Source organism: Monomorium pharaonis, chromosome 6 (assembly GCF_013373865.1).
Source record: "Monomorium pharaonis isolate MP-MQ-018 chromosome 6, ASM1337386v2, whole genome shotgun sequence".
In the NCBI taxonomy this organism is placed as follows: Eukaryota; Metazoa; Arthropoda; class Insecta; order Hymenoptera; family Formicidae; genus Monomorium; species Monomorium pharaonis.
The window spans coordinates 12,300,920-12,328,719 of record NC_050472.1 but is presented as its reverse complement, the minus strand read 5'-3'; the positions used below and the strand labels follow the sequence as shown (position 1 = coordinate 12,328,719).

General features: G+C 32.0%; 1 protein-coding gene across 12 annotated transcripts in view; it reads right to left on the bottom strand.

The window, feature by feature from the left end:
- The window catches only part of LOC105839056 (titin), a 221,105-nt gene that overhangs the window by 146,445 nt on the left and 46,860 nt on the right, over positions 1-27,800 (bottom strand). For 11 of the 12 annotated variants that reach the window (XM_036288720.1, XM_036288726.1, XM_036288723.1 and 8 more), the window contains 6 exons: positions 26,877-27,216; positions 25,923-26,646; positions 25,514-25,846; positions 25,261-25,417; positions 24,991-25,157; positions 2,601-2,730 (listed from right to left, as the gene is read on the bottom strand). The exons of the other annotated variant lie outside the window; for it this stretch is intronic. In XM_036288720.1, coding sequence (XP_036144613.1) covers positions 2,601-2,730; positions 24,991-25,157; positions 25,261-25,417; positions 25,514-25,846; positions 25,923-26,646; positions 26,877-27,216 — 1,851 coding nt within the window. The remainder of the gene's footprint in view (positions 1-2,600; positions 2,731-24,990; positions 25,158-25,260; positions 25,418-25,513; positions 25,847-25,922; positions 26,647-26,876; positions 27,217-27,800) is intronic. 12 annotated transcript variants of the gene reach the window in all.

Sequence of the window (27,800 nt, the reverse complement as noted above, 5' to 3'; positions counted from 1 at the left end):
GACAGATTAAGCGACATTTACAAACACGTATCAAAAAACATATAAATAATATCAAGAAACACGACAGTCTTCATTCAACGCACACCGTTTGTCGAGCAATCATGAGTTGTTGGACGGCTTCACGTATGTTACATAATGAAAAACATACCAGAAAAAGAGAAGTAGCAGAAATGTTTTTATAAAAAAGACCGATAACACTATTAATTAAAAAAAAATATAAAAAAACACCGAAAGCCTAAACCCTATATATAACGGAGTCATCAAGGATACATGAATTTCTTCTTGTTTACTTACATTATATTTTGTACATTCTGTATAATACTTATTATCTCATATTAGTCTGACAATACTGTTATTCAGTTATAACGTACTCTTTATTCGTCTTACTTTTTATGTAATTTTAATTCGACTAAAACGAGTCCGAATACGTAAGTTTGCTTTATTAATCATGATGTAAAATAAATTTTATTTAGAAGACTAACTGTTACAAACTTTTTTTTATTGTATTTTTTAGTATGCGTTAGGGATTCATCGGTTCTTCGTTATCACTTGATAAGGACCCAGCTAGGGCCGAAACGTTGTGCCAACTTTGTAATTAAATTAATAAATGCCAGTTGAGTCGATTTCCAATCAACCTTTATGTGGTTTTAAAATTTAGTAAAAAAAATTTTTTTAATTTAAAATTTTTGTTTCTATTTTAAAATGTTTCTGCCCTAAATTATTTATGTCTTAATGTTAAATATGTATTATATGTATTTTTCTTTTGCACATGACAATTTTAAAGAAAATTGAACGAAAGAATATTTTCTATTACAAAGATCCTTCTTCCTCTCTCAACGGTATGTTATACTGTATCTTCCTCATTCCTTGTTATAAAAGCGTCAAATGAAATAATTCAGATGATTTTATTATAGTGCGAAATTTGTAAAAATATACTTTATTAATAATTATATAGATTTTACATCATGTTAGATCAGAATCTATCATCTCCTTAAAGATTCTCTCTATCAAGGATCACATTAAAATTGTCATTTACGAGAAAGATTAACGATATATTATATAATTGAGGCGATAGTTGTTGAAACGGCAACAAACAACAACAAACGAGACTTGAACGTATTTAGAATATTCGGTTTTATTGCGACTTCCATTGTACAATAATAAATAATTGATTAGTAGGGCGTTAGATAATATTTTTATATACGTAAATGTATGTTATCGTATTATATTTTCTAATAGATATATATGTGTATATATTAATATATTATAATTATATATATATATATATAATTGTAATGTGTACATATATAGTGAGAAAATTATGTAATACGTGTAAATATATTTTTTTATGATCCATTTTTTATAATAAACATCAAGACTATGTAGCGAACGAGTAAACGAGTTACGTAGTCACACAGTCACATCGCTGTTTTTCTGTTTTTTTTATTCATGATATTCATTAATATTTCATAAAAAATTATATTTTCGATTCTATTACCTATTTATAAAGTTTGTAATAGTCTTTGTGAAAAAATTGCAAACATAGTAAACATTATATATTTTTTATGTCTTGAGAAGCAAATTAAAGTATCGATAATGGTATAATGTTTCGCTCTATCATTCGTCTATGCTGATCTTAAGAAAAATGATCGCGGTTTATATGTCACGATCGGTTGCATTACAAACAATTTTGATGTTTATTTTAATTTTGGTTTTACAGCATTTCAATTTCATTATCACCTTCGCGATCTTCGTTATTTAAATAATATGTCTTAAAATATTTTTCTTGCGCAAAGTTTGTAGTGCATCCTTTCAACAACTTATTGTTATTATGATTATTATTATTATTATTATTATTCCTCGTTTTACTCGCTCACAACTATTCTCAAAGTATGATAAGTTAGTACAAACTTTCCGAACGCGTACGACATTTTTTATTAGAGAACATCTGTTTATGCAGATATTGAAAAATTTAGCAAGATAGGTCGGTTAGGTTTTTCTTCTAAGGAAGGCAACAATAAAACACAAAAGTAAAAATATGAATAGATATTTATGGCAAATTGCGCTATGCGGAGACGGATGTATTTGAGACAATGTAAAGATGTTAGTCGTAGTGAACTCATTAGATAGAAATTGATGTATACATCAGCAATGATTAATTGAATTGGAAGAATTCATAAGTTAATGATAAAAATCCATATTAATATTTGTTTTATATTTTCGATACACTACGCACCATTGAAAAGCAACAAATTATTCTGAAAGCTTAAAAATTATAAAAATTTATAATCTGTACTTCTGCACTTTCTGTATATACCTGTACCTTCATTTATTCAACATGTCACCGCATGTATCAAAAGTTCAAAAGTTTCGTGATTGAAAAATCAAGGAGACATACACCAAACTAGAAGAGTACTATTTTTTACAATATTTAATAAATTTATATTAATTCAATAATATTATTAATTTAATGTTAAATGGTTTGTGATGCCACTGTTTCAATTATACGTTCGTCTCCAGCAATTTTTGGAGATGTATAAGATAAGAATAACTGCGTGTCGTGTTAGCAATCGAATCTATATCTTTGATTCAGTTCTTACTTTTGACGATGAGTTTGGCGGATGTTTCTACAGTACCGGCTGAGGTTGTGGCGCGACAAGTGAAGGTGCCAGTATCCTCCTCATAAGTGGTTGCTATCAGCAGCACCGCATTGTTGCCTTCATGAATCATCTGAAAATAAACATACTATGTTTTAAATATCACGTCTTAACATAAAATCATTTTCGATCTTTTACATTTTAATGGAAGTTTTCTCAGAATTTTTTATATTTTTTTTTTCAGAATCCATAATAAAAAAGGCCGTGGAAACGCGAAAAGTTTGCTCGTGGTCAAGCGATATTGTTACCGCTTTTCCGCGATGCTACAGGCGCGCGTAAAACGCGCGCTGCGTGCTAATCTCCTCCTATAATATATATATATATATATATATATATATCCCTTTCTAAAAAAGGCGTGTAACTGAGTGAATTTCGTTCGTATCAATGTCTTGAGGCCTCTTTTCCGTAACGCTGATTGGTTCTCTCGCTTGCCTCGCTTCGCGTTGCGAGAGTAGCTGTCAACGCGATAGAATTTTGACAGCTGTGAAGTTTAATTTTGACAGTCACGTGACAGTTTGTGACAGTTTATTAAAAAAGTTAAGATTGTCGTTATAGAAGAGAGGAAGATTTTTTTTGGAAAAGGAGAAACGAAAAAAAAGAAAAGAAACGAAAGAGAAAAACAAATAAAGAAAAAAAAGGGAGAAAATTAGATAATAAATTAATGTATGTACGTATGTTTCATACATGTATGTATGTATGTAAAAGAGAAAAGGATCCTAGAATAGAAAGAGAGGAAGAGGGAGAGAGAGAGAGAGAGAGAGAGAGAGAGAGAGAGAGAGAGAGAAGAGAGAGAGAGAGAGAGAGAGAGAGAGGAGAGAGAGAGAGAGAGAGAGAGAGAAAGAGAGAGAGAGAGAGAGAAAGTGAATGAGAAAGTATGCGCGACGCGTAAGGTTCAGAGGTAAAAAGAAGTGAGGATCGAAGTGCTGGATTAAAGTAGCGATCTATTTGAACATCCGTTAACTAATTCACTGCTATGTATGTATACGCGTTTCATGCAGGCTCACGAAATTTTCATACATGAAATTTTCGTATTCATAAAACTTTTTTATTAGAACGCCCACGCTCAATCTGAAAGCGTAGTATAGAGTTCCTAAATGTTCACTCAAGTTCGATCCAGACTTGATTTATACGTACAAGGTCGAAAATTTTTACATGAAGCACATTTTGTTACAAGTCCACGCCAGAAATTTTTAGAAAGTTTTGGCGGTTTATGTAACATCTCTATTTTGCGAAGACTGGCGACGGACAGCGGGCGAGTGCGTATCAATTTACCGATCCAAGTTCAATTCCTAGCTTAGTTTTTTCCTTTTTTTTAAATACAGTCTACGAATTTTTTTTATTAACGTAAGACGAGATTTATTAATTATTTTAAATTTTTTCTGTACAAAATAATTATTTTTCTACACGAATACAGCACCATTAGAATTTATTTGACGATTATTTTTTATACGTATCCGAAATAAAAAGGAAAAATATAACGCTATTTCAATAACAAGTTTATTTTATATTTTGTATAAATCAAAATTAATGAAAAATGAAAGGACTTAAAATCGAAATTTTCAATTTTATTTATACATTATTGCAAATTTTTTTACCAGACCGTACAAACGGCTGGTCTCTTCCATACTTTTTACACAACGCAAAAAAAGGTCGTTGAAAAAGCGTTATATTTTTTCTTTTTATTTTGACTACGACATGTATAAAAAAGTAATTATAAAATAAATAATAATCATACTTTAATGGTATAATAATATTATTACAGAAAATATTTAAAACAATTAGGGCCAGTTTCACAAACGTCGGTTAACTGCTAACGGGAGGTTAATAGATTTTCTGTCTCTCCTTAGATAATAATATAGAGAAAGATAGGTAGTCGATTAACCTCCCGTTAGCAGTTAACCGACGTTTGTGAAACTGGCCCTTAATAAATCTCATCTTACATTAATAAAAATTTTTGTCAGATTGTATTTTAAAAAAAGAAAAAAGTACACTGGGATTTAGGAAACCGAATCGGCAGCGTAGTAGCCACACGCCGCTGCCCATAGTCGCCACGCAGTCTTCTCCCAAATCGGTTTTACAGACCCGGTATATAAAGAGTCAGAGCTTTACAAATTTCTGGCATGTAACAAAATGTGCTTGATTAAAAAAATTTAAACCTTGTACGCATAAATCAAGCCTGGGTCATGCTCGAGTGAAATTTAAAAACAATATTGTGCTTTCAGATTGAACGTAGGCGTTATGATAAAAAAGTTTCACGATTGCAAATATTTCATATCTGAAAATTTTGCGCGCGCGCTTTTGTGCGCCCAAATGCACGTACGTGCGTACACATGCACGCGCGTATTCTCTCTCTCTCTCTCTCTCTCTCTCTCTCTCTCTCTCTCTCTCTCTCTCTCTCTCTCTCATTTCTTTGTTCATTCTTTGGCTCGCTCGTACTCTCGATTTTTTATTCGCTCTTTTAATTTCTCTTTCGCTCTCTTGATTTCTCATTCGCTTTTCCTGCTCATTTTTTTGGTCGCTCTTTCAATCTCTTTCTCGTTCACTCTATTTTATTTTTTATTTTTTATTTTTTGCTATTCAAACTTTTCCGGGAGGTAAAATGGCAATGACAAATTTTCATTTTATGCGGCTACGTTTTAGCCGGTTCGGCGTGCCAAGCGCGGTCAGCTTTGACTCCAAGGCGATCGCGACTTCTAAATTTTTTTTTGGCGTATGTTTATCATGCGGACGGCGCCGATTTTTGCGATTATCATGATCGGTGCAGATTACAAAAATAATTATATACAATTTAACCAATTGTAAATAATAGGAAATTAATTGTATAATAGGAAAAATAAAAAATTGGCTACAGAAGGCTTAAATATATTTTTTTTAATTGAGAAGAAACATGTTTGTTCTTAATTTTTTAAACTAAATTTAAAAAATGTTTAAATTAAAAGTTTTTTAGGTTAAAAAAATTAAAACTTATAAAATTAATTTTAAAGTTAAAAATTATATAAACAAAAAACTGACTCAGTTAAAAGTTAAATTAAATTAAAATATTCAAGCCTTCTGGAGTCAATTTTTCCTATTATAAAATTAATGTCTTATTACAATTAATTAAATTGTATACGCGATTTATATACATTTTATAATTATGCACCGATCATAAGAATCGGAAGAGCCGGCGGCGTCCGCGTGATAAACATATGTCGAAAAAGCATTTAGACCTATAATATACGCCGCGATCGCTTCGAAGTCGGAGCTGAATGTGTCGGCACCATAGACTTAGAGTACTAGAATAGACTGCTAATAAGATGGAAAAACGGTGGTGGGGGTATCCGTCACTGAGAAAAGGATAACTGTCGTTAATATTCATAGAGCTTATATTAATGGAGGGGCCATTGCTATATAAGAAAGTCCGCATGGGGAGAATCAACAGAGACATGAATATATTCTCATATATTCTGTCTCTTTTCGTGTTGGATATCCCCACCACTCCGTTTTCTAAAAGGAAAGAAGCGCACATACGAGCGGTACGACAGGTACGAGCCTACCTACTTGGGCCATTACAGACCGATATCAAACAAAAATAACCTAAAATTGATTTGACGTGTTACTATTTATAATGGTAATAACTTGCTACATTTGTAAAAAACGTTATAAAAAAAAGAGTGACGCATCGTTTCATCTGTAAGTATGCGTATTAACCTTTAGAGAACCGGCATTTTTTCATAAAAATAGTGATCTTTTTGGCCAAAATTTTATACATATTTATAACGTATCGTAATTTGTTGTGCAAAATTTTGTTCATTAATCTTCAGAAGACAAAATTTATTCGTACGAGTTCGAGAATTGGGCCTCAGATTGTATAGTTACGAACCTGTTCCCACACGAAAAAAGACAAAATATATCCACCTCTCTGTCGATTCTCCCCGCGCGCGTTACAACATACCAAGGCCCCTCCTTAGTATAAACTCTATGTTAATATTAGAGTTCCTTTAGGCCGGATCTATAATAGGTGTAGTAAGCCTTATGCCATAAGAAATTGACCAATTATAGTCGAATATGAGAAGAATAATCGAATATAATTGGTTAATTCCTTATGACTTAAGGCTTACTACACCTATTGTAGATCCGGCCTTAAGAGTTAGGACAATGTGATGACGATTTTTGATTGGTTGCCTCCATCCGCCATATGTAACAGCCAAACAACCACGAATTTTAAACATGATATTTGTAAAAAGAAATAATTTAGATCAAAAGTTTAAACAGCCAATATACTATTCAGCATTATATTTTATATATATTTAACAATATTATATTATATATGTATATTTAAATTAATAAATAAATAATTTAATTAATAAATCATGATAATGATGTATTATCTAACTTACAATATCGAACTCTAATATCTTTTTAATCAAATTGTAATTTTGATGCGAACACACAATGACAGCTTACACTGTTGCCACGTTATTGATCGCGGAATCTTGAGAACTATTATGGTTTTGAATTCTCTCGTGATAAGATTCTCTATTTCTCTAATCGTCATTTTTCCTTGTCAGATGCATATTTCTACATCGTTAGATAAACACCCCAGTGAACACAGTAATATAGCAGGAGTGTAACAGCAATGTAACCGAATATAACAGGTTACGTTACTCTGAAATTACACGTAACTTACATGTAAGTTACAATTTCCGATTCAGCAATATAACATGTTATAATTACATGTTATCTAACCGTTACACAACAGTTACAAAGAAAAATAAAATAAAATAAAAATTTTATTTTTAAAAAATTATTTTTATCAACAGCACATACTACATTTAGAATAAATTTTTATTAATTAATTAAATTTAAATTATGTAATTTTTTATTTTATTTTTACTTGCCGCTGCTAGGTTTGAACCCGGGACCTTAGGATGACGAACCTTGTACTCTACCTGCTACGCTAATTTGACTCATCAATATGGGTACTTGTTATTGTCTACATATACTTATATGTTATAAACTGACGCAACTATATTATTTTTTATAAAAGCAATTAAATTTTGCAAAACATATTAAAAATAAATAGCATTAATTTATTTACTTATTAATTTCATTGTTAAATTTATCTTTTTCCATAACCTTAATAATTTGATGGAAATTGCGATCTATTTAGTACTAATCTTTGAAGCGTTTAAATGATTAATTAGATGGTTAACTATATAGATCGTAATTCTAAGAAAAATTGAATAGTATTCTGTTTTTGTTCAGCACATGCCATGATGAATTTCGATTTTGTGCATTTTTTGTGCGCAGTAATTGTAGACAAACCGTTATTTTTGAAAACATTATCTTTATAATAATTTTTTTAATTATCAAATAGATCTATCATTCAGGATGTTATAATGTTGTCTGATTTCTGAGTCAACTATACGACGCATCGTTCCGTAATAACATTGATACAAACGTGTTATGTTACGATTATACAATTTTTGTTGAATAACTGTAACGCCAAAACGATGTATAACAGCTATATCACTTGCGTATAACAAATATTACGTAACAGGTTATTTCCATGTCATATAGCACCTACATATCACAAGAATAACAATGTTAAATTACTTGTAACTTCCATGTTATATTGCCGCTATAAAATGTGTTCACTGGGACGTAACTTTAGTATACTTAAAAAAAGAGTCTAGAAACAGACATATTTGAACGATGTTTAAGCCGATATGTTTGCCGTTCAATGTTTTATATTGCAGATAAAATACGTATCTACTAAAATGAGCTGCCGTATTCAGTATAAAAATGTTACAAAACTTTCCATATAGCACCGAAAGATTACAAAAACATTGCAGAAACCTTACATTAAAATATTGTAATATTGCATGGACGTTGCGAAACGTTTCTGCAATGTTACTGCAAGCTTACGGCAACGCTGAAATATCCGCCCTGCGAAATATTACAATGTAAGAATACTGGAATGTTATGCTAGCGCCACACTATGCGCGTATTCGCGATTCATAATTCGTAATTTGCGATTTATCTGACCACTCGACCAGCGAATCAGTGCGAATGACGAATCGCGCATGATGAATCAACAAATTTTCTCTCCACACTATTCATGAACGTCAGATAAATTACGCGAATTACGAATTACGAATCGTACGAATCGCAAATACGCGCATAGTGTGGCGCTAGCATTACGGTGCAATGTATTTGATGCATTGAAACGCGTTGCTATAAATATGCATAACGCTACAAATTTAGTAGATAAACTTTGAGAATATATAAAGACAAGAGAGATAAAAAGAAATTTGTTGCAATTTGTGTAACTTTATAATCTTTTTGCATCAAAAATTTGAATAAAAAATTGTGAATTTACGCAATTGCAATGAATTTTTTTCTTATTTCTCTTGAAAATTTTTATATATTCTCAAAGTTTACCTATTGAAATCTAAAATATATTAGAAGCATAATAGAAAATTAGGAAATTGTTATTATATTTTATATAGAAATAAAAACTTACATTAATATTCTGCTATTTAAATAGCATTATTTTTATTAAGCAGCATTATTTTAATAGTCAAAAGCAATAATATTAATGAATACAAATATCTTAGCATTAATATTTATAGTTGATTAATTGCATTTTTTAAGATTTAACATAGAACAGTAAATTGAACGATTTTTTAAATAAAAAAATAAAATTATTATATATGATAATTTAAATGTTTTATTTTAAAAATTGTTTAATTTACTGTTCTATTATAAATCTCAAAAAGATTATAATTTTTGGTATAAATATGCCCACAAATTCAAATATTTAAATCACAAAACTATTAAAAAATGTCACAAATGTCACAAATGTCCTCTTACACGAAGTTGCATGTATATTGGAACACTTGATGCATGTTTTTTAATATATTTTTGGAATTTTATAATATTTCTGCAATATTAGTGGAACATTTCGGCTGAAATATTGATATTGCATGTTTCTGAAACGTCTCTGCAATATTACATTGCAACTCGTAATATTGTAACGTTGCAACAATGTTGCTGAAAGCTTCTGTGCTATATGGATTAACAAACGCGATAATTAAATAGTTTAAAAAATAATTCGCTGTGAATCTCAACGAAAGTCTTCAAAGAAAAATGTACAGTGTATACAATTCAACAGTTGTTACACGTATGTTAAACTGAAAGAGCGTTTATCAGTGACGAAAGATTTCCACGGCAGTAATTAGAGATGGCTCGTTTATTTTCGTTGTCAGTCTGATTTCTAGATTACGGAAACCGCCTAGGAAATGAAAGAATATTGGCGCTCGTTGTTCGTGTAAAGAAGTCTCTCGGCATGTTACGTATCGATCCCGTTTAGAGTCTTTCATCATCTTTTGGGACGTTTCTAAAGCTTTATAAAAGATCTGTTCTCATAAGGATCGCTTTGACACTTAGGCCGGTATTCATAGTCGGGTCTTATATTTAAGATCATCTTAAGTACTGTCTTAAGATGCCATCAACCAATCACAGAGCCGTATTAGCATCTTAAGACATTGCTTGAGACGATCTTGAAATAAGATTTGACTATGAATACCGGCCTTACAGATTGCAGAAGTCAAAATTGTTCGCGTTTAATCACGACATACATGTTGCCAACTTAAAGATGGTAAATCAGTGTGACCAATGTAAATTTGGCTGTATATGGCGACGGATTGTCTTAACTTTTGTTAAAGGAACTCTAGTTAATATGGATTGCTATCTTTTTCTAGTGGGCGTAACTTCATAGCAGCGAGGAAGGTTCTTTTCATATTCTACTTCGCATACGTAGCAACTCAACACCATTATTTCAATTGTTTAAATAAAATTATTCACATGTTAGACTCACTAACCCCAAAATATCCGTTTTGATTATCCGATTTCACATGAAGCTCACATCGACAACACGCAACCATAACAACACGCTCACGCTCTGACACCGTTATAGGTCGCTATGCTTTTCCACTATTCTGCATTAAAAAGAGATAGAACCTCATCTTAACGACAGTTATGCTAAGACTCCATGTATGCGGTGAGCTCCGGCAAACGCATGCGGTGACCAATCAGAATTCAAGCGCTTGCTGTGACTTGCCGGAACCCGACCTGCGCCTGGTTGCTGATTGGTCACCGCATGCGTTTGCCGGAGCTCACCGCAGACATGGAGTTTTAGCATTATCCTTTTCTCAGTGACGGATACCCCCATTACCTTCATAAGCAGTCTATTCTAGTAAGTCTATAGTCGGCATGTCAATCAACCGAACGTAACCGAGTACAGCCGAGTGTGCGACGACTCACGGATAGACGGAGTGCGATGTGTTTGTGAGTGTACTTGGGGGATCGAAACGGAATCGTAGCACGACTTAGCACAGCAGCGTGTTTTGTCTGCGATCTCCTATCTCTCCAATGCGTCGCCGCACGCCAACCTCTCCAGCAGTCACTTTACGACGCATCTCCTGTTTGCTTATACTGTTCGAGCGTCAGAATTAGTCAGTTTAGTGAATTTTCCCCAAAACAACAGCGTGTAACAAGACATCCCTGACGGAACAAGTATATTCTGAGAATGTTTTAAGAATATCATAACCGTATATGACTAATGTTTTTGGAATATTCGATATACGTACTATGATATACTGAGGATATGCTAAGCAAGTTCCTATCAACGCCCTAAATTGCTTCTACGAATGTACTGAGAATATCCTGTAGTATATACTCAGGGTGCGGTCCCATGGAGCGGATTATGCGGAAGCAGAACGAGCGGATCACCAATTACAGGATCGTTTTGACGGAATCTTTGAAAGAGTTCTATCAGAATGATCCCGCGATTAGTGATCTGCTCGTTCCGCTTCCGCATAATCCGCTCCATGGGACCGCACCCTCATAATATCATACGGAATCTTCTTAGTATTTTTTTAGTATATTGATATATTACGTACACGCATGCAAGCCTCACGCGCGCGCATGTTTTATATATATATATATGTGCGTGTGTGTGTGTAATACAGACACATACATACTCGGTCAATGATTCATCTCTCTCTAGATCTAGTGAATTACTTTACTTTCTTCTACAAGAATTTCTACAAGAATTACATATGTGTGAGTTATACTTTATAGCTATAGTGTTTCTCGCTCCTTTCTGGCTACTGCATTAGACTAAGGATCAAGGGTTAAAATTTTATTTTTAGATTTTCTCAATTTTTGGAAGCTTTATTCAAGTTGCAGAAGCCCAAGGGACTCTCTTCAAGTGACAAAAATGATACTACATTTTGCTGTTAGGTAAATCTATTGAGCTATACACATCGAGAGATAATTTGTTGCTGTAGATGGTTTTCTTTTATAAACCTTTTGGTGTAAATTTTCTTACGAGAAGGAGAAGCGCCGCGCCCTCGCCTAGCAGCGATCTCGCGAACTACTCGCGGCTGCTGCGGAATAATGATATATATATATATATATATAATAGAAGATCTTATAACAATATTCTCAGTATACTATGTACGGTATAGATATTTACAGTAATCAAAATAATTTACGGTAATCAAAATAAAAAAATTATTTTGTTATTTTTGGTGACGTTACATATTTTGACGCTAAAAATAAACTTTAAACATTAAAAGATATTTAGATTGCAAAAGTAAATTCTAAGAATGTACGAGAAATGATATACTAATTTAGGTATAACATACTAATATTCGTTCTAATAATATACGAATAATGATATATTATAGAAGATATTATGAGAATATTCTCAGTACATTATATACGGTGCGTATGTTCACAGTATGAGTACAGAATATTCTAATAATATCATGTTCTGTGTGGGATTTTACATTACAACATGTCAAATCGCATGTTTACATATTATTATAATATCAAATAATAAATAGAGTGAAGTGGATACGGACACATATATATGTAATATCCATCTTACAATATAATTAATTTAATTTAATTTAATTAATTTATAAATACTTGATGCATCTACTTAAAACAGTATTGGTAAAGTTAATAATACTTAATGCGTCTACGTACCCGGGAAAAAATAGTCCATGTCTTTTTATGTAGAAAAAGATAAAGTTATATATAATTATACATGGTTTTATATGGTATTATGTATGATTATGTATGATTATATATGATATTATATATAATTATATACGATTATTTATGTTATTATATACAATTTTATCAGAGCATTTTAGTTTTGTATATGCATAGATATAGTGTCCATTTCTAATCATAAAAAATTGTATTAGATACCTTCATTTTATATAGTCAGAAATGATCAGATAATTGTAATACGAAAACATTATATTATTTTTTTCCTCTTTTCTTTATTTTGATTAACTGTTTCAAAAAATCGAAGAGAATATTTTAATACATGTGCAATTTTATGGATAGGACACATACTAAAGTATTGTATAGTATTGTAGAATGAACAGTAATTATTTAAAATATAATTACAATATTAAAATACATATTTCACAAAATTCATACATAATTTAAAAATATGCAGAACTTTGCATGTGTAGTATTTGCTTTTATATTATGTTTTTGTGTTTAGTTTTCCATAATTTGTAGTTCAATTTCGACATACATATGTGATTAATTTTGTTACTAAAAATTGATAATCACAAATTATGAAATATTATACAAAATATTACAATCATAATTTAAAAGTAAAGTCCATATGGACTAATATTTTCAAAGTAATTCGTACCGCATAACTAATAATTAAAGACATAATTCTGTTCCTCTCCTGTTAGGGTACGGTCACATGGCGTTCGAAATAACAGAACGGAAAAAGCAAATAGTAGGTGTTAACCAATCAAAACAATGAAACAACGAAATAGAATTGTTCCAATTAATTAATTCTTACTATTTATTTTTTTATTTCTTTACATTTCGAATTCTGTGACCTACACTAATATTGTAACAAAAGTGTTATTCTTAAATTTAGGATTAACATTAAAATTAACACTCAATTAGATGGTGAACATTCAAGTTGAGAGTAATAACACTCTAATTAAAAGTAAATTAAAGAGCGAACACTCAAGTTGAGTGTTTACACTAAATTGAGTGTTTACCCCTTGTCCCAAATTATACTCAACTTGAGTATTTTTTTAAGTGTTATTTTTAGTGTTTTTTCTGTAAGGGATATTTGTCAAATTACGATTACAAGCCGTAAAAAAACATATTTATGTGATCAAAAATTTTATTCATTTAAGCGCTTTTATTATATAAATATCTTTTTTTTACGGCTTATAATCGTAATGTGACGATTATAGTCTTATTCCTCAATCTATTCCGAACCCGGGAACACCATTCATTTGTACGTATAAGCTACATAACTTGTATTTTGAAGCAAATATTTTTATAAACAAATAAACTTTAAAAAATTTTTTGCATTTTTGGTCTTTATCTAATCGTCCCTGGGCTTATTTGTGTACGTACTTTAAAAGTGTAAAAGGATTATCAATTCTGTAAATTTAATTCGAAACTAAATGGTTGAACAAAATGTCGGTAAAACAGACGGCTTTAGCATCCTCTTAAACTGAACAGAAAAGTCCTTTACCGTTTTTCCATTTTCGCAATAGTTAACAAGTTATTGACTTGTAAAATTTGCTGTATTAGCCCGGCCTACCGGCAAATGCAAGCGCGCCGAGCGCCCGGCAGCCCCCCCCCCCAACGCTTGAGCCTCACTGCTAGGCGCGTGGGGGGAGTTACAACAAGCGGCAATGGCTACGCACGAGCGACGCGTAACACTAAAGTCTCCCTTCGAGTTATGATAGTTCTTTACTTTTTTTAATGAAAATAAAATTTTATAACGACAATAAGTGTGTTCATACATGTGTACAAAAAATATTAGTTCTAATGCTTAAAGAAGCGATTAAATTTATTTCTTTAATAAATAACGATTATTTTTAATAAAAAATATTTTTTATTAAAATAATAAGCAAATTTTACAAGTCAATAATTCATTAACTATTGCGGAAATGGAAAAAAACGGGAAAGGACTTTTCTGTTCAGTTTAATGCGCTCTACCTGTTTATAAAGATTGCATAAATCTTTACCAAACACCCTGTATATTCATTTTAAATAATGATTTAGAAAAATATACAACATATATTTATAAAACGTCTATTTAACTTTTACTTAATATTAAAAAATTATTAATTTTTTATTAAAAATAATAGTTTAAGAAAATTGGCTTTGAAAATGGCTGAGTGTAATGTGCGGAAGACTCAATCTCAGAATCATTAGTGTGTGAAAAGTAAAAATTGATGGAGCATAGGTGAGAGTTGGTCGAGGAGGGAGCGGAGGACGGAAGGAGGACCGGACATTGGGGGAAAGTGTATGAAGGAAGGAGGAGAGACAGGAGATGTGTAAGAAATTCGGAGTAAAAGGCTGGAGGAAAGGCATGGAGAAGAGGAAGGATGACGTGGTGGATATGAGGAGGTGACAGTGTACGAAAAGGGTGTTGGAGCGGAGAGAGGTAGTAGAGAAGGAGCGGAGAGGCATATGGCGGTAGAAGCGAATGATGGAGCAAATGTGATGGAGTGGCGAGAGCAAGAGATTGAGGCATGCGCACGGGCCGAGAAAAATGAAGCCCCAATTAGTCGGCGAGAGGTGGAATCGGAGGAGGGAAGATGGCGGCATAAGGCGGCGAGCGTGCTTGATGATATGGATTGGTATATCGATATTTCGATATATCGATGGAATACTGTGAGATGGAAGGATCGAGGAGTGGAATCGAGCACGCGGAGGTAAAATTAGGAGACAGAAGGAAAGAAGCAGTATGAGAGTGACGTTTCCCACATAGAAATTGCATCCAGTGGACATCCACTAAACCTCCATAGATCCATGGGACGTCCATGTTCATGGTGGAAGTCAGATGGACGTCCATTACAGATCCAATAAACTTCCATGGTTCTGTGGGGATATTTGCTTCCATGATGGCCCGTTAGATAGATGACCCATCTTACATCTAATAGATCTCTGTCAAACATCTTAAAAGATATCCATTATACGTTACACGGATAATTAATAGACTTCACAGAGCCTCGATGGACGACTGACAAACGTTTCGTGGATTATTAGTAGAGACTTTACGGAGCTTCGATGGACGACTGACGGACGTTTCGTGAAATTGAGGCTCCTCTAATAATTCATAAAACGTCCGTCAATTATCCACTAAGACTCCGTGAAACTTTCACTACCCACCACTACGTGGCGTGTGTTTCTTGTAAATAAAATGCACTTTTTAGATGAATAAATGGGGCTTGTCCAGAGCGCAGAAGGAAGTAAGATTTTGCCATTGATATATAGTACAAAATTGATGAACTATATTAGTAAAACTATATCTGTAAAAAAAATTGATAAAAATGAGAAGGACAAAATAAAAACTTTTATTTAAGAAAAATAATATGTTTAAAAAAATATTTATACAAAATATAATAATGCATTTAATCAAGAAATATTTATAATCAACGCTATTTTAAATATAAAATATTCTTGAATAAAGGTACTTTTGCATTTTGTTAAGAATACATTTTTTTATATCTAATGATCTATGAAACATCCGTTAGTCGTCCATCGGGGCTCCGTGAAGCCTCTACTAATGATCCACGAAACATTCAACAGATCTCTTTGATGACGTCCATTGCAGGTCCATTGAAAGTTTCAAACCTCCATGACGGACATCCATTGGACGTCCAGTGGAGGTTTCATTTCTGAGTGAGTTGAAAAGGACGATAAGTAAAGATAAGAGAGAAAGGAGGAAAGTGGAATGGCAGAAAGTGAGGGAAGAAAGGAGGAGAAGATAGAAAGAATGGAGGAGGCGTGGAGAGGTGAAGGCGATGAGAAAATGTATGGAGAAAATAGCAAAATGGTTGAGAAGTGCCAGAAGGTTGTACGACGAAGACAGCAGAGGGAAAGAACGAGGAGGACGACGGCGGTGAGTCAAGAGAGAGCGGAGGAAGAAGATAGAAGGGGTGAGAGAGAAGATGAGAAGGGTGAAGATGGAGGCGAGGTAGATGGAGAGAGGGAGAGATAGGGGAAAGAGCAGAGTTGGATATAAAGAGAGGGCTGATGTTGGAGGAGGAAGAGGAGAGACGGAGATAGAGAAAGGGATGACGATGACCTTGGAGAAGGAGGAGAGGAGAAAGAAGGTGTAAGAGAAAGCAGAGAGAGAGACAGGAGGAGGCTAGAAGGAAGTGAGGTGTAGTGCGGAGGAGTAAGTGAGAGGGAGGAGAGCAGAGGTGGAAACGGTAGAAACAGAGATAGAGACGGACGGCAGAGAGGAAGAGCGAACGGAAAAGGGGGGAAGGGAGGAAATGGCAGGAAGAGGAGAGAAGGAGGAAAGTGGTCGCGCGGAGGAGCAGAAGTAAGTGAGCAGAAGAAGGTTCGGGACGGAATTAGAGAAAGAGACAGGAAGCAAGGCAGAGAAACGAAGGAGTGAGCAGAAAGAGAGAGAGAGAGAGAGATGGAGGAGGAAGATCGACGGCGGTGAGTCAAAAGAGAGAGCGGAGGAAGACGATGGAAAGGGTGAGAGAGGTGAGAAGAGTGAAGATGGAGGCGAGGTAGATGGAGAGAGAGATATAGGAGGAAGAGGAGAGCTGAAAATAAAGGGAAGGATGACTTGGGGAGGAAGCAAGGTGGAAGAGAAGAAGCAGGATAAAAAAGCGATTGGAGAAAAACATGGTGAGGAAGAGGATGAAAAAAGGTTGATGGGAGCGGCGGAGTCGTTTGAAGGACACAGGAAAAGAAGATGAGTGTAAGTACTGGAGAAGTGAGAAGAATTCAAAAGAGGAGAAAAGAGGGGGAGGAACAGCAGCGGTTCAGGAGGAAAGAGGAGAAAATGGATGAGAAGCAGATGGACATGAGAGGATGAACAAAGAAAGGACAGAATGGAAGAAGGAAAGGAGGAGAGGAGGCGGAGAGGAATTGTAGGTGAGCGCGGAGGGGTGGGAGGGGAAGCATATGTGAAGCTGCACAATGGGAGGGGGAGAAGGAGATGTAATATTTTTAATATTTTGTATTATTTATAATTTTGATGTATTGGAAAGCAGGAGGATGTAAGGGGTTTGGTGATCTTCGGAAAACACCCCGGCACGCCGCCGGGAAGTCCGGAATAAACCATTCTATTCTACTTTAAGAAAATTATTTACGTACATTTATTTAATGCTTATGTAATATTTATTGTATATTAAAAAACATTTAAAATAATATTTAAAAAATATTTATTTAATATTCATGTTACAATAATTAATTATGTAATAATTATTTTATATTTAAAAAGTTATTTAAAATAATATTTTAAAAAATATTTATTTAATATTAATTTAATATTTATGTTACAATAATTAATTATTTAAAATAATAATTTAGGATAAATATTTATATAATATTAAATTAATGTTTATTTAATATTAATTTAACATTTTAATAAATTGCTTAAAATAATATTTACGTAACATTTATTTAATGTTTATATAATAATTATTTAACATTTAAAAAGTCGTTTAAAATAACTTAAAAATTTTTGATTCCTGCTTGCGAAGCTTCACTAATCAACATGGAGCGTAAATCAAATGTAAAGGGAAAGTGAATCGAATGTAATGAGAAAATGACAAAAGCGGAAATAAAAATTTTAAGATAAGGTAAATTGTAACATCGTAAAGCGTAAATTGAAACATCGGAATGTAGAGATTAAGACAATATTGTACTTATCAAAACAATATAGCGTATTAACGATATTAAAAGTTATAAAAAATGACGTCTATGTTTTATTTTCTACATAGTACGGAATATTACGGTAATATCACAGAAATATTGTTCTCCCATTACAATATTACAGTGAAATATAGTATAAATATTGCAGAAATATTACAAAAATATTACTGCAATATTAAAATGTCCGCCGAAATGGATCACAGTAATATAATGGTGATATATCACGAATGTATTATTGTAATATTTACGTAATATTTTTTTTAAATATTATTTTTTTATTTTTTATTTTTTTATATTTTTTTATATATTTATAATTTTTAAAAAATATTTATAAATTATAAAATAATACATATTTATAAAATAATAAAGTAATGTAATGACGTTTTAATGTTAATGATTACGTTTACACATTATTCTTAGTTGGATTTAGTAATATCAGTTGTTAGCTTAGTCAATCACAGCCATTTTATTTTTTTGGTAATTGTTCAGTATAAGGGCAGCCTCATCGATTTGGCTGTAACTTCACTATTTTGTATATTTCGGTGCGTAGAACACGAATCTGCAAGTAAAAATTGTCGGTCTCAACTAGGAAAAAAGTTATTAAGCACTAATTATTAAGCAAAGTTGATAGTTGCGTGGTTAGGATTTCTGTCATATCGACATGATGTAGACGCATCTGACCATGCGCAGGGACATGAAAGTGCATGAAATTACAGCAATAGAGAGGGGGAGAGAGAGAGAGAGAGAGAGAAAGAGAGTGCGTGTAATACAATTGTAACCTCTGTTAGTTTAGTATATACCGATAAATTGTATTTTATTAAAGCAGAGAATAAGTCGTATATGGAAAAATTTCCGTATACGACTTATTTTCTGCTTTAACATAATTCAATTTTATCAATTAATGCAAGGAATTCGTGTAATTTCATAGTTTAATACAAATTACGAGGATAACTTGTATTATCAAGTAAGATCTATTATTTGAAGTAAGGTGCAAATAAAAGACTTATTGAAAATTGTCGCAAGAATACTGTACATGCGCATTAAGAGGATGCTAAACTGCTCGTCAAACTTGATCGAGGTCGATAATGTAGAGTCATTTAGGCACGTCATTAACAAAATTTTGTATGTATTTCTTTTATAGATTTAGAAATCCTTTTCCAGAATTAAAGTTTATGTATTCCGCACACTGTATCGTCTATACTTTAATTGTGGAAAAGGATTTTATAACAAATTGTACAATTTTGTCGATAAAACAGATAGGATCCCCTTAAACACAAAAAACTTTTTTTCCAAGGTTCCTAGGCTTATTCTAAAAGCACAGTATTGTTTTTTGCTAAAATGCCAAGTGCGCCTCATGCTTATTTTATACGTACAAAGTCCAAAACTTTTATACGCAGCAAATGTTTTCACGAGTCGACTACAGAAGTCGATAACAAAACTATAATTTTCTAATTTTCTTTCGTTTTTCGTATGAAATTGATCGCAGCGCACCGCGTTACTATCTGTACTTTAATTTTGGAGAAGGATTTTTAATTCCATGCAATCAATAAAAAGATTTTGGTGTGCAAAAAATTAGTGATAAAACAAAGCAGTTTAGTATCCCCTTAATAGACAATATTATAAATTATTATTTTTTTATCATTTTCTGACTTACCGACATAAAAGCACGAAATAGGTCAATTGCAAACAGTATTTATATACATAGAATATTTATAAACAAAATTGTATTTTGTTAAAGCAGAGAATAAGTCGTATATGGAAACTTTTCCATATATGACTTATTTTCTGCTTTAACAAAATACAATTTATCGCTGTACTAAACTATTAACAGAGGTTACAGAGTTGTATTACACTCACTCACTCACTCTCTCTCTCTCTCTCTCTCTCTCTCTCTCTCTCTCTCTCTCTCTCTCTCTCTCTCTCTCTGTCTCTCTCTATTGCTGTAATTTTATGCACTTTTATGCTCTTGCGCGCGGTCAGATGCGTCTACATCATGTCGATATGACAGAAATTCTAACCACGAAACTATCAACTTTAGTGCTTAATAACTTTTTTCCTAGTTGAGACCGACAATTTTTACTTGCAGATTCGTGTTCTACGCACCGAAATATACAAAATAGTGAAGTTACAGCCAATCTATGAGGTCGCCCTTATACTAAACAATTACCATTTTTTTGAAAAATGTAATTTGAAATCTAAGCACTATCAATGTTGTTAAACCTGATTAAAGGTCGGTATTCATAGTCGGATCTTATATTTAAGATCATCTTAAATACTGTCTTAAGATGTCATTAGCCAATCACAGAGCCGTATTAGCATCTTAAGACATTGTTTGAAATGATCTTTAAATAAGATTTGACTATAAATACCACCCAAAGGTAACGTGTAAACGTACTCATTAATGACATTTTAACATTAGGTTGAGTTCAAAAATAGCTGGAGTAAGCTTTAAGCCGTAAGAAATTAATCAATCACAATCAATTATTTTTCTCATTTTTGTCTGTGATTTATCAATTTCTTACGGCTTAAAGCATACTAACACTTATTACAAACCCTCACTTAATTTAATGTGAGTGATATCAATTCTAACGTATTGCTATTTAAAATGTAATATCGCTACAATATAACCTAATATTGTAATGTTATTTATAAAATTATAAATAATGTAATATGGCATTAATATTTCTGTAATATTTTGCTGTAATATGTAATATTGTTGATATATTGCAATTTTGCTGCGATATTACTGTAATATTTCATGCTATGTGGGTTTTTACAAAAAGAGCAAAAACATTTTTTCATAAGTTATTCCACATATATGCTACTTCTATGTAAAAATTAGTAAAAAGCTGTAAAGCTTTTATTTATTTATAAAAACATAAGTTAACTATACATGTTTCATCCTTCTGACAACATCTATTGAAATGATCTATAACAAATATGTATGCATAAACATGAAGTATTCATAGATCATCACGAAGTGTTAGGTTGCATACGATCTTCGTAATCAAGCAACGTCGACGGTGGCTGACAGTTAGATGGGTGTCCATTTTTTCGGGCGCAGAAATTAAACATGTTCTAACAGGTACAATTGTGGCTTGGCTGAAACATGTATAGTCTTCTCCTCCTTACAAAATTATCGTAGAAATTAAGCGATGCCAGATTAGTAAAGTTACGTTGAATTTATCAAAATTATTTAATTATGTAGCCATTTTTTTGCTTTTATTGTAATAAAAATTTAATAATAAATTCAATATAAACCTGATAAGAATATTCGGATAAATCGAAATGAGAACCCCTACGTGCGTCTCGCGTGGCACGGTATAAAATTAGCAAAACACCACAGTAAGAAATTATTACAGAATTATTCGAAATAAATGTGTTTAATAAACAGTTTTTTTAAACGTTAAAACAGATATTTATCAAATGTTAAAAAATTTTTTTTTTAATTTTAAAGCAAATGTGTATTAAATATTAAAAAAATATTTGTCTAAAGGTTGAAAAAAAACTTTTTAATGGTAAAAGGGAACTTATTTTATTATTTTTAGCGTTTTTAAATTTTTATTTTTAGTGTTTTTTCAAACGTTTTTTTAAATATTATCGAAAATGTTTCAAAAATATTATTTTGCTGGTTAGGTAGCTGCTTCGTGATATATTTACTTATATGATTTTATACATTTTTTAAAGATCACAATGCGCCAAATTTTTCGATTTTTTAAATATAAATAAATTGATAATCAATTCATTAAGGGAATGCTGGAGTTGTCTGTTTGACCAACAAAAAGACAGTAATTTTTGTTTCGTAATATCTTTTTATTTCTTTGATAGATTTGGAAATCCTTCCCCAGGTAGCAAGCCTACGTCATTTTGACGTCCCAAAATGGTCATATCTGGTCATATGTCGTCAAAATGACCATTTTTTTACATGACCTAAAATTGACGTCATGATGTGACGTCATTTCGTAGTCATATTTCAGTCATGATCTGACAATTATTTTCCCAGACAGCACGCATCCAAAATCGGGACATAAAGACGTCATTAAGACGTATTTTAGACACGGTCTAAAGCAGTGTCTACAATGAGATTTAAGGCGTAAGGCATTAGTATATTATATAAGCATATTATATTTAATTTTAAGAGAACTTTTTTAAGAAAACATTTAGATATCTTGGAAATGATGTCAAAATGGTAACATTTATCAGAGACGTCTACTAAGAGCGGTCTTTAAGATATCTCATTAAAGAATTTCATTTAAGTTTCTTGAAAATGTTATCCTTTATTATTAAGGTTATGGAAAAAGATAAATTTAACAATGAAATTAATAAGTAAATAAATTAATGCTATTTATTTTTAATATGTTTTGCAAAATTTAATTGCTTTTATAAAAAATAATATAATTGCGTCAGTTTATAACATATAGGTATATGTAGACAATAACAAGTACCCATATCGATGAGTCAAATTGGCGTAGCAGCTAGAGTACAAGGTTCGTAATCCTAAGGTCCCGGGTTCAAACCTATCAGCGGCAAGTAAGAATAAAATAAAATAATATAATTTAAATTTAATTAATTAATAAAAATTTGTTCTAAATTTAGTATGTGCTGTTGATAAAAATAATTTAAAAAAAATGTAATTTTTATTTTATTTTATTTTTCTTTAGTTGCAGTTTAAAGGTATCCGATTTAAGAAATCTTTTAGATATCAGTTTCATGATATCTTTCTGTTCTCAAAAAACGACGTATTGGTTAACATTTTGACATTATATGTTATCTTTTAAAAGTCTCTTTATGTTATTATTTTCAAAAACAGAATATCTTTTAGAGATCTTTTTGACAACATATTGTTCACGTCATTCCATGACGTCAAAATAGGGTACATTTCATGACGTCAGGAATTTGTGACATTCGACCCTCATTTTAACGTCATAAGGGCGTCATTCCGTGACGTCAAGAATAGTCAGTAAATGACCATTTTAGGACGTCAAAATGACGTGAGCTTGCTACCTGGGTCTCCAGAATAAAAGAATACGCATTGCTACCAGTCTGTGGAGTGGAGTTTCTATCAAAAACGGAAAAAAATTGTTAATTTGTTGTCACATCATAACAATGTTTACTTAATATAAAAGATCTACAGTTTGTACTTACGAAATTCGTATTCACAGACTAGTAGAGTCACAGACGAGAACAAATGTCGAGTTTCGAAAATTAGATTTTAGGACTTAATTGAGACGAAATTGCGAAACGAAGATTTAGGTTATATACGCGTAAAAAGTCGATAAGTAGAACAATAAAAAAAAAAATTTTTTCGTTCTCGATGTAAAGTCCAATTCACAGATGGATATTAATATGTGTACTTTAACAACAATACAAACAAATATAAAGGGTTCGTTAATGCTAAGCAAAAATAGTATGATAAACAGGTCAATATATTGAGCCAAGACAAATTTTCTTAATACATTATAATTTATTAATTAAATATTATATAATTATAAATGCGACTAATAACCAGCTGTGTTAAAAAATGTTAAATTTTCGAAACGTTTCGAAATTTAACATTTTTTAACACAGCTGGTTATTAGTCGTGTTTATAATTACATAATGTTTAATTAATAAATTATAATGTATTAAGAAAATTTGTCTTGGCTCAATATATTGACCTGTTTATCGTATTATTTTTGTGTACTTTATTTCTGGAAAAGAATTTCCAAATCTATAAAAAGAATGTATATATGAAATCTCATTAATGAAGTGCATGAATGACTCTACATTATCGACCCCGATCAAGTTTGAGAAGCAATCCAGCATCCCCTTAAAAATCTCTTTAAAGAATCTAATAAACACCTAATAAGCATCTCTTATTATCATATAAGATTTTGTCTTTTTATTTAGTGTTCAACTTTTGGTTAGTATTTCTTCTCTTTCTCCAGTTAATTGGAGGGGTTTTTTAATAGGTAAAAGTTAAGATAACGTCTAATAAACAAACATAGTTTTATATTTAATAAACAGTTTTATGTGTAATTTTTTTCCATAATATGTTAATAGATGCTTATTTAAATATATTGATTTTTTATTTCTCATTTTATCCATCCCAAAGCTTAGGTGGACTATATTGAGTATAGTATGAGTGTAGGTATAAGTACAGATACTTAATTATGTCTTAAACATCCATTTGGAGTACAGTTTAGTGAACTTTAAAAGATATATAAAATCACACAAGTATTGAAGATCCAGCTGTAAGAAAATAAGGTATATTCTCTATTAGTTGTGTTGTCATATGTCAGTTTATATTCTTTTATCGTCTGTGTTCCGATAATTTTATGCAGCTTAATTTCATAACATGATAAAATTATTTCTAAAGAAGACTTAAATGTCGCGTCTTCCTTCAATTCACGTTATGTGAATTCTAATATAGAATTTCTAGAATTTTTTCACAGGTTTCCTACAGTTTTTGAAAAAAAAATCTGAAAAGAATTTTTTAATAGTTTTTAGAACTTTTTATGTAAAATGTGAAAAATTCTGAAAAATTATATAAAAAATTCTGAGAAAATTTTTCATCGAGGCGAGAGAACAATAACAAGATATTTACTTGGAAGTCGGGCGATTGAGGGATCAAGGCACCCTCTCGATACCACTGAATCGTTGGTTTAGGCTTTGCTGGAGTCACTTGAGTCTTAAATTGAGCTGGTTGTCCTTCTACTACTATTTGATCCTTTAAAGGTGTTAACTTTGGCAAGATATCAGTTGTGTCAGGCGCTAAGTCAGAATGAAGAAAAGTGATGCATTAACTTTTTTATATGGTATGTTGGAAAAAGTAATTTAAAAATTAAAATTATATATGAAATCTCTTTTGTCCTACCAAGAACTCTGAGTTTGGCAGACGTCGTGATCTCACCAGCAGGGTTTTTAGCAATGCATTTATAAACACCTTCGTCTTCGGGAAAGGCTTCAGAAATCCTCAGAGTACAAAAATCGCCTTCTTTTTGCATTTGAAAGTACTTTGATGGTTTAATTATCTATGCAAACGAGATAAAAATTTATAAATAAAATTATTAGAAACATTTATTAGCGTCAAAGTGAGCGTCAAAATTATTATTGTAAAAGCTGAATACCTTATCAGCTTTCTTCCATTGTATAGTAGGAGTAGGTTTTCCTATGATCCTGCAAGCAAAAGCGACGGAAGTTCCTTCCTTAATAATTTGATCCTTTAATGGTTCTAAAATGGTTGGAGCTTTTTCTATTGTTGGCGTTGTAGGTTTTGTAACCTTTGTTGGAGGTCCGTGCACAGTGCATTCTGCTTCGCAACGCGCCTCTCCGGCACTGTTAATAGCAACACATTCGTATTTGCTAGTGTCTTCCGGTACTGTCTCCAGAATTAAAAGTGTATAAATGTTATCTTCTTCCAAAGTTTTATAACGAATATCTGCCGTTATCTTTTTACCGTTCTACAATAAAAATATATTTAAATTTCTTATGTGCATAAAAAATCAAATTGATAAACTAGTATTTTATATGTTTTACCTTGAGCCAATAAACATCTAGAGGTTTAGTGCCGGTAATTTTTGCATCAAATCTAGCGAGTTGTCCAGCAGCAATAGAAGTAGATTGGATTGTGGATAAGAAGCTGGGTGGTACCGCACCACCTCGACCAGGTTGCCTTCTACGTTCCTCCACGACTAAATTGGCACTACATTTAGCTTTTCCTCCTCTATTCTCAGCAATAACAGAAAAGACACCGGAATCTTCCATAAAAACTTGTCTAATAATTAATACCGATTTGGTGCTGAACGTATAAATTTGAAGATCGGCTGAATTTTGTATAGGAAAATCTTCGCGATACCATTTGATAGTCGGAAGCGGATCGCCATCGAATTCAACCTCAAATTTAGCCTGTTCTTGTTCAAATGCTCTACAAGGTTGAATCTTCTTCGTGAAAATTGGCGGTTTGGAAGGTTTAATTTGACCTTGCACCATGCGTTCTTGCGTCTTTGCTTTGTGTTCAACTTCTGTAGTCTCTGTTGCTGTAATTTTTCTTGTTATTTCTACGTCATCTTTGACTTCCTTTTGTGTCTGTTTTTGTTTTGCAATATGAACTTCGCGACCATGAATTGTGGATTCAGATGGTTCAGGAGGATATTTTCCAGTGGCTTTAACGCGTTCTGTGTCAATATCTACTTCGGTAACAAACGGTTTTTTTACGTATTTTGGAGGTGATTGTGTTGGTTCTGGCTGAGGTTGCTCCTCCCTAACAAGAAATTAGTGAAAATAATACAATAAACAGGTCAATATATTGAGCCAAGACAAAATTTCCCTAATACGTTATAATTTATTAAATAAACATTATATAATTATAAACGCGACTAATAACACTGTGTTGAGAAATGTTCAATTTTAAAGAAATTAGTGATTACAATTATTTATCAAGTATTTAAATATACATTGACAATGTTATCAATTATTTGCTATAATACTTACAAACTTTCTTCATACTTTTGTGCCATTCCTTTTGCTAAGGAATGTGCAACAATTTTATCACCGGGAATAGCGAACTGATGCGAAACTTCTCTCAATCTGGTCTCTTTGAGCATTTGGTCCTCTTCTAGATTCATCAACTTGTTGTAATAATCTTCATTTTTCTTACTCTTGACGGATTTTTGCCATTCAGTTTCAGGTTCTTTGATAACTTTAGAGCCAAGATGCTCCGTGGCAATTTCGATTCCTTGGGAAACACTTTGATGACGTTCATCAAATATACGCTCCAATTCTGTGTTTTGACGCTCGGTCTGGTATTGTGTTAACCCATAATCGTACCAAGCTAAAGAAATAATATATAATATCTATGTGTTCTCATACAGCTTGTATTTCACAAAAAGTAACGCATACGGACATATCGTTTGGTTTATTCTCGATAGCGAATACAACATTCTTCAGTGAGGTATTTTTACGACTACTAATGTTTATATATATATTTTTTATATGTTTTTTCTTGAAAATATAATGAATTGTTTACATTATAATTTATTATAAGATTGAATTCAAATACCTCGTTGAAGCAACGTTGTGCTTCCCTTAATCAAGAAATAAGAACATCTAAGTAAAAATCACAATATTTAAGACACAGTACGTGAACGATGACGCAACAAATATCGACGACACCTAGATAATTGGTAATAGTCTAGGAAAATTAGCTTCGAAAAGAGCCGTTTTGGGAAAAAAAATTTATAACTCAAGTTTGACTGTGCGTAAAGCACAATTAATATGTGTAGATTAAGATAGGTTCATTTGCCACTCGCAAAAAGCTGGGGTTTACTGCAAAATTACGGGTTAAAGTGAGAAAAAAGCAGTTTTTTGCTTGCGCCTCGTAAACTAAAAACGGAATCGAAAAAAGTTTTAAATAAA